Below are 14,997 nucleotides of genomic sequence, written 5' to 3'. Positions count from 1 at the left end.
TTGACTTGTGTGCCTTTATTACTTTGAAGTAGCTATTGCTCTGCTCAGTTTCTGGGAAGATTTTTTTTTTTTAATCACAAATGCATGTTGAATTATATAAAAGGGTTTTTCAACATCTTTTGAGGTGATCCTATGGTGTTAATCCTTCAATATATATTGATATCCAGCTCCTGAAGAATGTTGGCATTTCTGGGATAAACACCACTTAATAATGGTGTTTAATAATTTTAAAGTGTTGTTGGGTTCTTTTACTAGTATTTTGTTGAGGAGTTTTGCATCTATTTTCATCCATGTGATATCGGTCAGTAATTGTAATTTTCTGTATTAACTTTGATTTTGTTATCAGGATGATGGTGACCTTGTAGGATGAGTTTGGGGGTTTTACTTCCACTGCAGTATCTCAGAAGAGTTTCAGAAATGCAGGTGTTAACACTTCTCTGAATGGTTCATAAATCTTACCTCTGAAGCCATCTGGCCCTTATAGTTAACTATAAAATTTTCAACACAATTTCACTATTAGTGTTTGTAATCACTGTGTTCATATTTTCTGTTTCATCTTAGTTGATTTTCCAAGAAGTTTCTGTGGCTTTCTGGTTCTACATTTTATTGGCTTATAGTTGTTTGTCATAGTCTATAAGATTCTTTGTTACTTCTGTGGAATCAGTTATAGCCTCTCATTTTTCACATCTAATTTTATTGATTTGTGTGTTCTCCCTTTTTTCCTTCATGAGTCTGACTCGTGATTTATCTATTTTGTTTGTGCTCTTCTACTGCCCCTTTTTACTGTGGAAAATTCTAAGAGAGATGGGAATACCAGACCACCTGACTTGCCTCTTGAGAAACCTATACACAGGTCAGGAAGCAACAGTTAGAACTGGAAATGGAACAACAGACTGTTTCCAAATAGGAGAGGGAGTATGTCAAGGATGTATATTGTCACCCTGCTTATTTAATTTATATGTAGAATACATAATGAGAAATGCTGGATTGGAAGAAGCACAAGCTGGAATCAAGATTGCTGGGAGAAATATCAATAACCTCAGATATGCAGATGACACCACCGTTATGGCAGAAAGTGAAAAGAAACTAAAGAGCCTCTTGATGAAAGTGAAAGAGGACAGTGAAAAAGTTGGCTTAAATCTCAACATTCAGAAAACTAAGATCATGGCATCTGGTCCCATTTCTTCACAGGACATAGATAGGGAAACAGTGGAAACTGTCAGACTTTACTTTTTGGGGGCTCCAAAATCACTGCAGATGGTGATTGCAGTGATGCAATTAAAAGACGCTTACTCTTGGAAGGAAAGTTATGGCCAACCTAGAGAGCATATTAAAAAGCAGAGACATTACTTTGCCAACAAAGATTCATCTAGTCAAGACTATGGTTTTTCCAGTGGTCATGTATGGATATGAGAGTTGCATTCCTTCCAAGGAGTAAGCGTCTTTTAATTTCATGGCTGCAGTCAACATCTTCAGTGATTTTGGAACCCCAAACAATAAAGTCTGACACTGTCCCCACTGTTTCCCCATCTATTTCCCATGAAGTGATGGGACCAGATGCCATGATCTTAGTTTTCTGAATGTTGAGCTTTAAGCCAACTTTTTCGCTCTCCTCTTTCACCTTCATCAAGAGGCTTTTTAGTTCCTCTTCACTTTCTACCATAAGGGTGGTGTCATCTGCAAATCTGAGATTACTGATATTTCTCCCAGCAACCTTGATTTCAGCTTGTGCGTCCAGCCCAGCGTTTCTCATGATGTACTCTGCATGTAAGCTAAATAGCAGGGTGACAATATACAGCTTTGATGTACTCCTTTTCCTATTTGGAACCAACCTGTTGTTCCATGTCCAGTTCTAACTGTTGCCTCCTGACCTGCATATAGGTCTCTCAAGAGGTGGGTCAGGTGGTCTGGTTTACCCATCTTTCAGAATTTTCCACAGTTTATTGTGATCCACTCAGTCAAAGGCTCTGGGATCGTCAATAAAGCAGAACTAGATATTTTTCTGGAACACTCTTGCTTTTTCATGATCCAGAGGATGTTGGCAATTTGATCTCTGGTTCCTCTGTCTTTTCTAAAACCAGTTTGAACATCTGGAATTTCACAGTGCACATATTGCTGAAGCCTGGCTTCCAGAATTTTGAGCGTTACTTTACTAGCGTGTGAGATGAGGGCAATTGTGCTATAGTTTGAACATTATTTGGGATTGCCTTTCTTAGGGATTGGAATGAAAACTGACCTTTTCCAGCCCTGTGGCCACTGCTGAGTTTTCCAAATTTGCTGGCATTTTGAGTGCAGCACTTTGACAGCATCATCTTTCAGGATTTGTAATAGCTCAACTGGAATTCCATCACCTCCACTAGTTTTGTTCATAGTGATGCTTTCTAAGGCTTACCTGACTTCACATTCCAGGATGTCTGACTCTAAGTGAGTGATCACACCATCGTGATTATCTGGGTTGTGAAGATAATTTTTGTACAGTTCTTCTGTGTATTCTTGCCACCTTTCTTAATATCTTCTGCTTCTGTTAGGTCCATACCATTTCTGTCCTTTATCAAACCCATCTTTGCCTGAAATGTTCCCTTGGTATCTCTAATTTTCTTGAGGAGATCTCTAGTCTTTCCCATTCGGTTGTTTTCCTCTATTTCTTTGTATTGATCGCTGAGGAAGGCTTTCTTATCTCTCCTGGCTATTCTTTGGAACTCTGCATTCATATGGAAATATCTTTCCTTTTCTCCTTTGCTTTTCATTTCTCTTCTTTTCACAGCTATTTGTAAGGCCTTCTCAGGCAATCATTTTGCCTTTTTGCATGTCTTCTCCATGGGGATGGTCTTGATCCCTTTCTCCTGTACAATGTCAGGAACCTCTGTCCACAGTTCATGAGGCTCTCTGTCTATCAGATCTAGTCTCTTAACTCTATTTCTCACTTCCACTGTATATTCATAAGGGATTTGATTTAGGTCATACCTGAATGGTCTAGTGTTTTTTGCTACTTTCCCCAGTTTGAGTCTGAATTTGGTAATAAACAGTTCATGATCTGAGCCACAGTCAGCTCCCAGTCTTGTTTTTGCTGTTAGGTCCATCTAATTTATGTCATTTATTGAGCCCTTCTTTGTTTGAACTATTCCCTTGGTATCTCTAATTTTCTTGAAGAGATCTCTAGTCTTTCCCATTCTATTTTCCTTATTTTTATTTTATTTATTTATTTATTTATTTATTTTTCTTTTTGTACTGATCACCGAGGAAGTCTTTCTTATCTCTCCTTACTGTTCTTTGGAACTCTGTATTCAAATGGGTATATCTTCCCTTTTCTCCTTTTTTTCACTCCTCCCCTTCCCCCTGGCTATTTGTAAGGCCTCCTCAGACAGCCATTTTACTTTTTTGCATTTTCCCTTGTGGGGATGTTCTTGATCCCTGTCTCTGTAAAATGTCATGAATCTTCGTCCATAGTCCATCAGGGACTCTAAGATCTAGTCCCTTAAATCTGTTTCTCCCTTCCACTGTATAATCATAAGGGATTTTATTTAGGTCCTATCTTAATGGTCTAATGGTTTTCCCCACTTTCTTCAATTTCAGTCTGAATTTGCCAATAAAGAGTTCATGATCTGAGCCATAGTCAGGTGCCATTCTTGTTTTTGTTTATGGTATAGAGCTTCTCCATCTTTGACTGCTAAGAATATAATCGATCTAATTTTGGTGTTGGCCATCTGGTGATGGCCATGTGTAGACTCTTCTCTTCTGTTATTGAAAGAGAGTGTTTGCTATGATCAGTGCATCTGTTGGTGAAATTCTATTAGCATTTGCCCTGCTCCATTATGTACTCCAAGGGCAAATTTTCCTATTACCCAAGGTGTTTCTTGACTTCCTACTTTGCATTCCAGTCCCCTATAAAGAAAAGGACATCTTTTATGTGTGTTAGTTCTAAAAAAGATCTTGTAAAACTTTTCAATTTCAGTTTTTTTCTGCATTATTTGTCAGGGCATAAACCTGGATTATGGTTATAGTGAATGGTTTGCCTTCAAAAGGAATAGAGACCATTCTGTGATTTTTGAGATCACATCCAACTAGTGAAAGGTTGTTGCTGAATCATGAAAAGATACCAGGATTCTTGGCCTCCAGAGGAGAAGAATTCAATCCAGGGCCAGAGATGAGGCTTGATTGCTCAGAGCTTCTGCGTAATAAAGTTTTGTTAAAGTATAAAGGAGATAGAGAAAGCTTCTGACATAAGCATCAGAAGGGGGCAGAAAGAGTATGCCCTTCCTAATGTTTGCAATGGAGTTATATACTCTCTAATTAGTTATTACAAAATCAAAAGAATCAAAAGATTGTCTGGGGGTTATAAAGATCTCACTAGACCTACTCCCATAATTTACATTTTAAGATAACAGAATTAGCCAGAAGATTTTTTTCCAGAGACTGTCCTCAATCATGATACATTATTGCTATATAATCCTAAGCAATGTAGAGGCGAAAATGTTTGTCCTTTCTTCCTCCTTGAGAATTCCAGACCCCTCTCTCCTTGGGGACCCCTGGACTTTTTATCAATCTGCCTTGGAATTGACTCTATCACTACTGCATTTTGGACTCTCTTGTTGACTATGATGGCTACTCCATTTCTTCTAAGGGATTCTTGCCCACAGTAGTAGAAATAATGGTCATCTGAGTTAAATTCACCCATTCCAGTACATTTTAATTCACTGATTCCTAAAATATAGAGGGCCATCTCCTTTTGACCACTTCCAATTTGCCTTGGTTCATGGACCTAACTTTCCAGATTCCTATGCAATATTGCTCTTTACAGCATCAGACCCTGCTTCTATCACCAGTAACATCCACAACTGGGTATTGTTTTTTCTTTGGGTCCTTTTCTTCATTCTTTCTGCAGTTATTTCTCCGCTGATCTCCAGTAGCATAATGGGGACCTCCTGATCTGAAGAGTTCATCTTTAAGTGTCATATCTTTTTGCCTTTTCAGGCTATTCATGGGGTTTTCCAGCGAAGAATACTGAAGTGGTTTGCCATTCCTTTCTCCAGTGGACCACATTTTGTCAGAACTCTCCACCAAGATTTGTCTGTCTTGGGTGACCGTTCACTTCATGGCTTAGTTTCACTGAGTTCTAAAAAGCTGTGGCCCATGTGATTAGATTGGTTAGGCCACAGTGATTGTGGTTTCAGTCTACTTGTCCTCTGATGCCCTCTCTCAGAACCTACTTAATGCAGTTTCTTAACTGCAGTCTTAATGCAGTTTCTTAACTGCAGTCTTAATGCAGTTTCTCTTAACTTGGATGTAGAGTATCTTCACAGCTACTCCAGCAAAGTGTAGTCGCTGATCCTTACCTTGGACATAAGGTATCTCCTCATGGCTGCAACTACTGACCTTGGCCATAGATATCGCCTCTCGGTTGCTCACCACTCCAGTTCCATGCAGCCACTGCCTACCACTCAAGCACAATGCAGCCACCACTCGCTGCTAAATCTCTATCCAGATCAGGAAGCAACAGTTAGAACTGGATAGGGAACAACAGACTCATTCCAAGTAGGAAAAGGAGTACAGTCAAGGCTGTACATTGTCACCCTGCTTACATAACTTATATGCAAGGTGCATCATGAGAAACGTTGGGCTGGATGTACTAAGGCAATTTCCAGTCTCCGTTAAACTGCAGGAAAGCATTTAATTGTTATTTTATTGTATGACATTATAATCTAGGGACGATTGTTACCAAACAAATTTATCCTCCTTTTTTTGCGTTTTAAAATTAGAGCTGCTATTAAAGCAGTGTCGTCAGCCACTATCTTTGTGTCTGTAGCTGGAAGATGTATCCATTCTAGGGGTCCTGATTTCATTAATACACCAGTCGGAGCTGTAGGAGTAGGCAAGCACAAAAGCTGCCACACTTTACTTGTATCAATCCTATTTACATGACTATAGATACGGAAGCTCTTTCTTTATCAAGGGCTTGTCGAGCTTCAGGGGTCAGGCTCCTTTCGAAAGCTGGGTCAGAGTTACTGTGTAAGACATTAAACAAGGGCTTTAATTCAGCAGTAATGAATTTTACCTAAGGCCTAATCCAGTTAATATCTCCCAGCAAATTTTGATAATCAGTTAATATCACCAAATGAACTATTTTTTTAACTGTAAGGGAACATGAGTCACCATTTTAGAGTACAGAACTTGCCCTAAATAAGTAACTGGTGGGTTTATTTGGGGGCAATTTGAAGGCTACCATATTGTAAAGCCTCTGTTAGATCATGCAACACTGATTGTAAGCAGTCCTGATCAGGATGTGCTATTAGGATATCATCCATATAATGAATTAAATATATCTGTCTATCTTTTATATGAAACCATGTACAAAAGACTTGAAAAGATTTAGAAGTGTATGCAGGGGCATTGTCAGGTATTAGACATTAGGATAACACAAGTCTAACAGTGAGGGGTTATTTTGGATAGAAGCAGAATGAGCTTTTACATGTACATAATTTTAAATAGCACTTATTTATTTTACTAAAATAACAAAGTTAAAACAAATATAAACCACTTAAAGGCAAAGAAATGCATAATCTGTTGTTGATAGATTTATTCTAAGAAAACTTTGTTCACTTCACAGAGAGAGTAGACTAAATTTCAGTCTGTTACCAATTTAGCAGACAGCAAACATAGAACATTTTTTTTTTTTTAGTTAATCTTAGAGATTTTTTTTTTTTTTTTCTTATAAATCTTGAACTAGAGGTAGTTTTCTAAAGCTATGAGTCAAACCACACAGGACAATTGACAAAGTAGCCTGGTCATTGTTGTGACCTGTAACACTTGAACATGATAATTAAAACTATAACTGACAACATGTTACCAGGACATATCAATTTTCATGAATTTTCCATAATTTTTAGGATATCTACATAAGTAACAACAACTGTACAGTACAAACTGAGAAGATTTAGCACCATTCCAACAATGATTGCCATGCCATTTAACATGTCAAATGAACTCAGATAGTATAATAGCCCTTTGGGAGACCTCAGTGGCCCTCTGAAGCATCCCAAGCTTAGCTAGACGTCTAAAGAATTTTAAAAGAATGTGTTTAAAGATGTTTTAGCATACGGATCAATTAAAAGCCTTTCAAACATTGGGTCAGATTTAGTCAATGTTGATGGCTGTATCCTTCAGCTTGTTGATATGTCACAATGCACATAAATGCCAAGGCTCAAGTTGTAGTGAAAGTGAGCTCCACCCCCTTTGGACCAAATGGACTCTACCCAGTTTTTTGTTTTGGCCATGTCCTTCCTAAAAAAGTCTATTTATCTAAGTAATTTTAATGCAATTTTAGAAAATCCTGATCATGCCAAACTCTTTTTTAATATTTCTAATAACTTTGGTAATTTACTGAAAGTATACTTCCTGCTTTCCATTTGCAACTAAGAGCTAACATTTATATGAGCATTTTATAGACTGGTGAGCATAAATACCACTGATAATGTTTAAAACACTTGGTTTTTCTTTGTTTTTCTTTTTTTAATTTATTTTGTAACATTTTAGGATGGCATCAAGAACTATTTACTTGTAGTCCCACATCTCTTTAGTTATTCTGTAAAAGGAAATCAGTGTTTAGTAGGAAATGTTTTAAACATTTAATATATTTGGAAATGACCTAATTATTTAATAGACTTAATACTTAGTTTAGCACATCCTTAGAAACTTAAGTTACGTCAATCTGGAGAGGCAATTGTAGACGGGTATTCCTAAAGAAAAATGATTTGTTAGAGTTTATATAACAACTCATATCTCTTTTCCATTTTTAAGAAAAATTTCTCACTCCAGATAATCGCCTTTTGACAAAGTGGTAACAGATATAATATTTAAATTATATTAAACCTAGGTACAAAAAATATTTTACTTGATGTTAATTACTCTAAGACATGTCTATATCAGAAAGTTCTCCTTAAAAGGAGTTTCTGCATTGAATAGTGTGCCAAAATAATTTTAACTTGTTCAATAAAGTACATTCTAAGTGAACCTAAAAAGCACAGTTTATAAGCATGCAAATGATTTTCATTTTTGGTGTAATACATCAATCACATCTGCAAGGAGAAAACCAAAACTCTATATAAAGTAGTAGAGCTCACCTAGCCACAAGAAGCACTCATGTATTTATTTTTCAAAAAGGTCAGAAAACCTAATTATAAACCTGCTAAGATTAACTTATAACTTAAGCTACCATAATAAAGCTAGTCAGTGATTCACTAATACTGCAAAAGATGCTTTCTGTTAGCTAGAGTGGTTTCTTCCTGTTAACTGGGCAAGAATCAGACTTTGAACAACAGGGAACAATCAATTGATATTTCAGCATGAATCTGAGGCATATTTTATTTTGGGGTATGTCCATCAGTGGGTGTTTAGCCAGAAGTACTCATCCTAAAAGATAAGTCTTCCATTAGATTTAGAATTTTCTATCTCTGAGGCTTTGGACCTTTTAGAGATAAGGCACATCTCAGATCTTTCCATATTTCGATTTGCAGCAGGGATGGCGAGGCTTGCTATCACCCCTTTCTTTTCTCTTAGAAGGAAAAGAAAAAGATAAACACACATTGTTTCAGACTTTTCTGACACCTAATCCTAGAAAATATTTTTATATATACACATTCCTAGCCGAAGATGACAAGAATGAGAGCCTCAAGGAGCAGGCCAGAGCTCACCATTATACTTTTATACTCGTGTGTATTAAGTATAAACCAATGACGTTTCAACAAAGGAGTTTTGTAGTTATTTATTTTACAGCTACATTACCTCAGAACTCCTTGGCAAAAAATAGCTTGTCTGTCTCAAGTCCTGCTTCCCAGAGGGAGCTCGGTAGGAGCCTGGCCCAGGCCGTGAGGTCCGGCACCATGCACCCTGGTGAGGTCGGGCGGCTGGACAGTCAGAAACCGTCCATCTTGCTCTTCAGGTACTTGAGCATGGAGTCGATGCCCTGCGCGGAGCCCCATATCTTCTTGAGCACCTCACACTCCCGCTCATTGGCCCGCTCTAGCTTCAGCCTCATGTTGCAGTGCACAAGGGCCTTGGATTCCTCCAGCACGACACGGTTGCAAGAGGTGAGCTCCTTGATGCGAACCATGACTTCCTGGGTGAAGGTCCCAAGCCAGAACACCTGGGAGACCAGTCCTTTGCTGCACGCCTCCTGTGCTGTTAGCTTCCGCCCTCTGAACAGCATTTCGTTGGTAGATGCTCCTCCCATAATCTTGGGGAACATGACGGTGGAACAGCCGTCTGGACTCTGTCCGAAGGTGGTATAGGGCGTCTAGAACCATGCCTTTTTGTTGGCCCAGAACACATCACAGAGAGGCAGGATGGATGCCCCTAGCCCAATGGCTGGGCCATTCACAGCTACGACAATAGGCTTCTTGAACTGGATGAAGGTGTTCACGAAGTTTCTGATGGCCTCGGCCATTGTGGCGCTCTCCCTCTTGCGGTCATCTGGCAGGCGCTGGATGAAGTAGAGGAAGTCCAGGCTGCAGCAGAAGACACTGCCCACGGCGCTGAGCAACACCAGCTTGCTGTCGTCGGCGTTGGCCATGCTCAGCGCGCTCTGCAGCTCCTTCACCACCTCCGGGTTCAGCGAGTTGTTCTCGGATGACTTGGTGGATAGCAGGATGTGGGTGAAGCCGTCCTGCTTCTGGACCACAATGTCCCGGTACCTGTAGGCGCTCTCCCTCTGCCGCACACTGAAGCGCAGCTGCTTGTTAAAGGGCTGGTCTCGCCTGTCCTTCATGAACTTCTTCCCAGCTTTCATGCCCATGACTGACGTCTGCAGGGGCCTCGTGCAGTTGACTGGCAGTGCGTCCCCCAAATGGGACGTGCCATTTCCTTTCATGGCCAGCCCTGTGGCCATGGCGGCCTTCACGGGGCCCGACGCCTGTGGCAACAATGGGTGTATCCAGGGCCGGCTCCCCATCATCACCTGCTCCGCCCCCAGGCTCAGTAGGGCCCTGATCCACTTCTCGGCCGCCGCCTCTGGGGCCACTGTGTCTTCCGGCCCCTGCTCCATGGGGTCCGGATTCTCGGGGCTCTCGTCCTGAAAGCTGTCCAGCACAGTCCCACTCTTTATGGGGCTCTTGGGCACGAGAATCCTGTTGCCCAACCGGGCCAGGTCCATGTTCTTGTAGGTGGCCAGGCCCCGTGCAGAGCTCTCCTGGAACTTCTGGCTGGCAGTAAACAGCGGGCTGCTCTTGGCCTCGTGCTCCTTGCCCACCACTAGGGCCTTGGGGGCGGCCTTGGAGAAGCTGCTGTTGGTGGATCTGGAGATCTGATTCTGGCCATTGTTTGGGGAGGTCCACTTGGCTCTAGTGAGGGTGCCCTCCTTCTGCTTCCCGGTGTGCTGCCAGTTAAAGTCGTGGATGCACTCCTCACAGTTCACCAGGTGCTGCTCTGGCTCCCATGTGGCATCCTCCCTGCCATAGCCTTTCCACTGAACCACATACTCCATCTTCCCTTTCTTGTTTTGCCTCTTGTCAATGATCCTTTCAACCTCATACAGCTCCTCGGAGGCCATGGCTGCCCCATCTGGGCTGGGCCAGTGAGGCAACCCTGGTCATTTTGAAGACTCCCAGTGGCCTGCTCCAGAGCCCCTGAACACCCATATATGTAGGGGACCACACCCTTATAATTATGACATCAGTAAGTCCGTTCCCCAGCCAATGGCAGCCTTCCCCCAGCCATAGCATCACAAAGCCTCATCCTGAAACCTTTGATGTTGGATGCAGAGCAGCTCTGTTGATTTGCTGGCAGAAATGAGGCATTTTTCATCATCCCAAAGAGCCCGCTGAACTCATCTGCCATCCTCATCTCTCTACACCAACACAGATGGGCCACATGACAGGGAGAGTGTGTCTCCTCCAAACCTTGCCCCACAGCCGGGTTTCAGCCTTTCCTTCGAGTCTGTCTCATGTTACATTATTAACTACTTTTCGTTTTCTTGCCTCAAATCCATCCATGATAATTAGGCTGTGGAACTGAGAATAATTTCCCTTTCGTCCTACAACTGGTAGCAGGAAATGCACCTTGAAGGCCATTCAATTCTGGGCCACTTATGAGAAACCTTTTCGATCCCACCTCCTTTTCTCAGTCTTCATCTAGCTCTCCTCAGTTTTCTAGTCTCCAGTCTAAAAGCCCCGTCCTCATCTGTGAGAATACACAATATTCAGTATGCACTGAATACATACACTTGCTCTGGCGCTACTTGGCACTGTCTTGTTTCAATTCGAGGACTAATTGTCACCTCCCCAGATGTAATACCCAGGCTTCAGTTTTAACATGGTGATGTGGATGAGGCAGACAAATGCACGCTTTGGGTTGTGCTGGATGACCCCAAGAAGGAAATGACCACCTGCGACTGACTAGTATTCCCAGGAATGAAGGGGTGCAGCTTGCCCAGTGGTGTGTGAGCCTCATGTGCACACGGCTTCTCAACATGTGCCCTCACAAATTTCTTCTCATCCTGTTTTCCTGGCAGAAGCTCCTTTGGGTGTCTCCTCACAGTTGAGACCATGGTGGAATTCATTTCCATGAATAGCTGCCACAAGCTTCCAGCCTCTTGGAGGAAACCCTGTGTAATCATGCCTACCCATCTAGTTCCCAAGGTCTCTCATTGAGGTTGTTGGTGCTGGGGGATAGGGGAAAGAGTTGTGTGCTTCAGCACAGTCCCTTTGTTCCTAATGGGCTAGCAGGGTCAGCCAGCCTTAGATGTACCCCTGGGGGGCAGTCTTTGTTGACATAGTGGGATTCCCTGTGGTTTCCATGAGGTGCTGTCTTCCTGGTGTGCACTGGCTGCTTAGTCACCTAGGACAAGCCTCAATGTTCAGAGCAGTCTTATTTCTACCAGTCAAAAAGTTGAGAAGCACAAGATGGTGGAGGGGGAGGGGTACAGGGAGTACATCTCTCTCCACGGATCCATCAGGAATACACCTCCAGACACAAGTGCTTGCAGAACCTCAGCTGAGAGCAGACAGGACTGCCTGAACAGAGGAAAATAGTAGATGGAACCACAAACAATCAGGAGGATGCAATAACTAGGGGGTGGGGGGTGGAGACATGCGTGTTAGTAGGATTGGGCCTGCCCTCAGGGGGTGGGAGACCTGAAGTAGGTGTCCGATCTCCACATGGGAGCAACTGTCTGCATCAGAGGAGAAACACTTAAGGCTGAGAGTGAAACAGCACATCTGTGGCAGCCTAGATGGGATGAGAATGAGGCAGTCCTTTCCACAGTCATTCACACCCCAGAGAGGGACACAGGTCCTGTAGAAGGTGCAGCAGAAAGCAGATGGTTACTAGAGATTGTGGAGAAATCCCTGGCCATGGTCTGCTGCCTACTGGTTAGAGACAAATTGATGGGATGCTCAAATGAGGAAATCGTGCGGGAAAAGCCTGTGCAGGTAAGTCAGGCGGCCACGGGAGGAAGGTGACACTGCTGAGTCATGTGTAGGGGGTGGAGCCATCGGGACAGCCTCTGTTTCCCCACACGCCTGCATCACAGCTGAATAAAAGAGAGGTTGGTCCCATGAAGCACTTGAATCACTGAACTACAGAGTAAAACTCCACCCAGGGAGCGCCTTTAAGTACCTGATCCTCCAAACGACAGAGTAGGACCCCAGCCTGGGGGGTCCCGCTATGTGCCTGACACGCTGAATAACAGGGAAGGGCCCCAGACAGGAAAGCCCTCGAACGGCCTGAATGTATGGGTCTACGGAGAAAGACTAGCCAAAGAGGCCTTCAGATTGCCAGCTACAATAGGCTCAAAGAAAAATTCGGACAGGGCCTTATTCCTGCAGTAGAGGCAGTCCAAGTCTCTGTACACTTGGCACTGCCAAGGTTCCTGCAAGCCAAGCAACTGTGTCGCCTTCATGCTCAACTCTCACTCGGGCAGAGCTGCCACGGTCCAAGTACTCGTCCGGCTTTGCTCTCAGTTTCGCTTCAGGATTGTCAGATTCCTTTCTACCCTGGAGACTGTGGCAGGATTCTCTGTCAGGAGGGGATTCTCCATGCAAGAATCCTGGAGCGTATTGGCCAATACGGATTGCCATGCCCTTCTAGAGCGCTATATTAGCTGCTGTCCTTATTGCCAAGCCCCTGAGCGCGTGGTGCTTGCCAGAACCTCTGTGACCCAATCTGCTGCACCACCTCCACCCCTGGCCCTCAAAGGGGCAAACCCAAGGACTCCAAGGCAACCTCAGGAGCAAATCCCAGTGGACAAACCACATGCAGAAATGGACGTGAAACCCCCATGAAACTCAGCAGCAGTGTAGCTAAGGAAGAAGGCCCAGAACCTCCCTACCAGGTGTACAAACTGCAGATTAAACCCACACGATCACCTAGGAATACTCTGTGTCTAAGCAATAGATAAACAAGTCATTGAGAGATCCCTCCTGCAAACCAACCAATCAACCAACAACAACCACAACGAAACAAAACGCAGCAGTTCTGATGGCTGTGGACTTTGCAGGCAAGAACACATGGGAGTGGGACCAGATTAGAATGTAAGGTGCCCCCACACCAGGTCCAGAGATCAGCACACCGATGACGGGTAGCCGAGGGAGGCGAGGTGGCCTGTGAATACAAGTGAAGGAAAGGACTCTGACAGCAGTGACTCCAGATAAACGTATGTTCTTCCTCTCTTTTGATTTGCTCTGTAGATTCTTTGGGATTTATTTGTTTTCTTTCTTCCCGCCCTCACCACAACTGCAGTAGTTGTCATTGTTAATTTCACTACAGAATCAAATGAAGCTTTGGAGCTCTTTTCCTGTGTGTGTGTGTGACATCTTCTTCACTCCTTCTATACAACGTTTCTTGTACGTTCAGCTTTTGCAGTTCTGTAGAACTTTTTTTCTTTTATTTTCCTCAGTCTTCTTCTAAGTTTAACTTGACAATTTTTAATCCTCCTAATTTTGTTATCTACATTTACTCCTTTGTTTGTTTTTCGTACTGTATTTCCCGCCCCTTTGTAGTTAAACTTTACCTGTATAAATGATTTTATCTCCCACTGTTTAAGACTGTATATCTGTTCATTTTTTTCCTCTCAACATATTTGTTAGATTTATTTTAACTGCCTTACTGCCCACCTAGAACCTAGGTCTAGTTTTGTTTTCCGGTTAGTACTTTAGTTAATTTTATACTTGTAGATAAACACTTGGGTTCCTTTGTTCACTGTGCCAATTTAATGACGTTTATTTCACTTTATTCTTGTTTTAGAACTTTGTCTCTAAGTTGGACTTTTGCTGCTCTGTAGAGTTTTATTTTCTACTTTTTATTGTCTTCTTCCATTTCCCCCACTTATTATGCATTTATTTACTTATTTATTAAAACTAGTGCATTTTTTCTATATCGATTCTTTTCTTTGCCTTTCCTACACTTATTTTCCCCTTAGGGTGAATCTTTAATATATATAAATGTTCATCTTCCTCTTTACCATTGCATATCTATGCTTTGTTTTCTGTATTTCCTTTCTTATCAGCTTCGGGGACGCAGGCCTGGTGAAGTCCAGGTGTTCCTTTAGGATAAGCAGTGTCTGCAAAGTATAGAAAACTGATTCGAGTCTTGGTTGAGTGCAGAATCAAGACTATTTTATTCTTTTACATCAGTGCTTATGTACCCTAAAATCAATAATCCTTTAAAGACCTTTAAGGAAGGGGCAATGATAAGATTGTACCAGGTGCATAATCCTGGGTGACATCAGAAATAACTTTCCAGATCAGTCCATACCTACACATAGCTTTTCAACAATTCAAGGGCAGCAGCTAGTCAACTGTGAAAAGCCATCTACAAACATTATCTTGCGAAGATGATCCCCAGGCTGACTTAGCTCTGGTATGTAATGCTAAAGGTCAAAGTTCTCATGAATTCCCTCCTGATCACACCCTAAGCCATCTTCCCAATCTCGTAATGGACTCTATTGACTTTTGCTTATGGGGTAGATAGACCTGTTTATTAGAACCCGTGGGCCCCCATGGACTGTGT

At 42.4% G+C, this 14,997-nt stretch overlaps 1 protein-coding gene across 1 annotated transcript; it reads right to left on the bottom strand.

Annotated features, from left to right (window-relative positions):
- Positions 1 to 8,908: 8,908 nt before the first annotated feature.
- On the bottom strand, positions 8,909 to 10,540 carry LOC133053646 (chromodomain Y-like protein). The gene is given in 1 exon segment (XM_061138173.1): positions 8,909 to 10,540. A coding segment is annotated over 1 exon segment (1,632 nt).
- Between the last annotated feature and the right edge of the window lie 4,457 nt (positions 10,541 to 14,997).

This window comes from Dama dama, chromosome Y (assembly GCF_033118175.1).
Source record: "Dama dama isolate Ldn47 chromosome Y, ASM3311817v1, whole genome shotgun sequence".
In the NCBI taxonomy this organism is placed as follows: domain Eukaryota; kingdom Metazoa; phylum Chordata; class Mammalia; order Artiodactyla; family Cervidae; genus Dama; species Dama dama.
The sequence above is the reverse complement of the archived record's forward strand: the minus strand, read 5'-3'. Positions and strand labels throughout refer to the sequence as shown.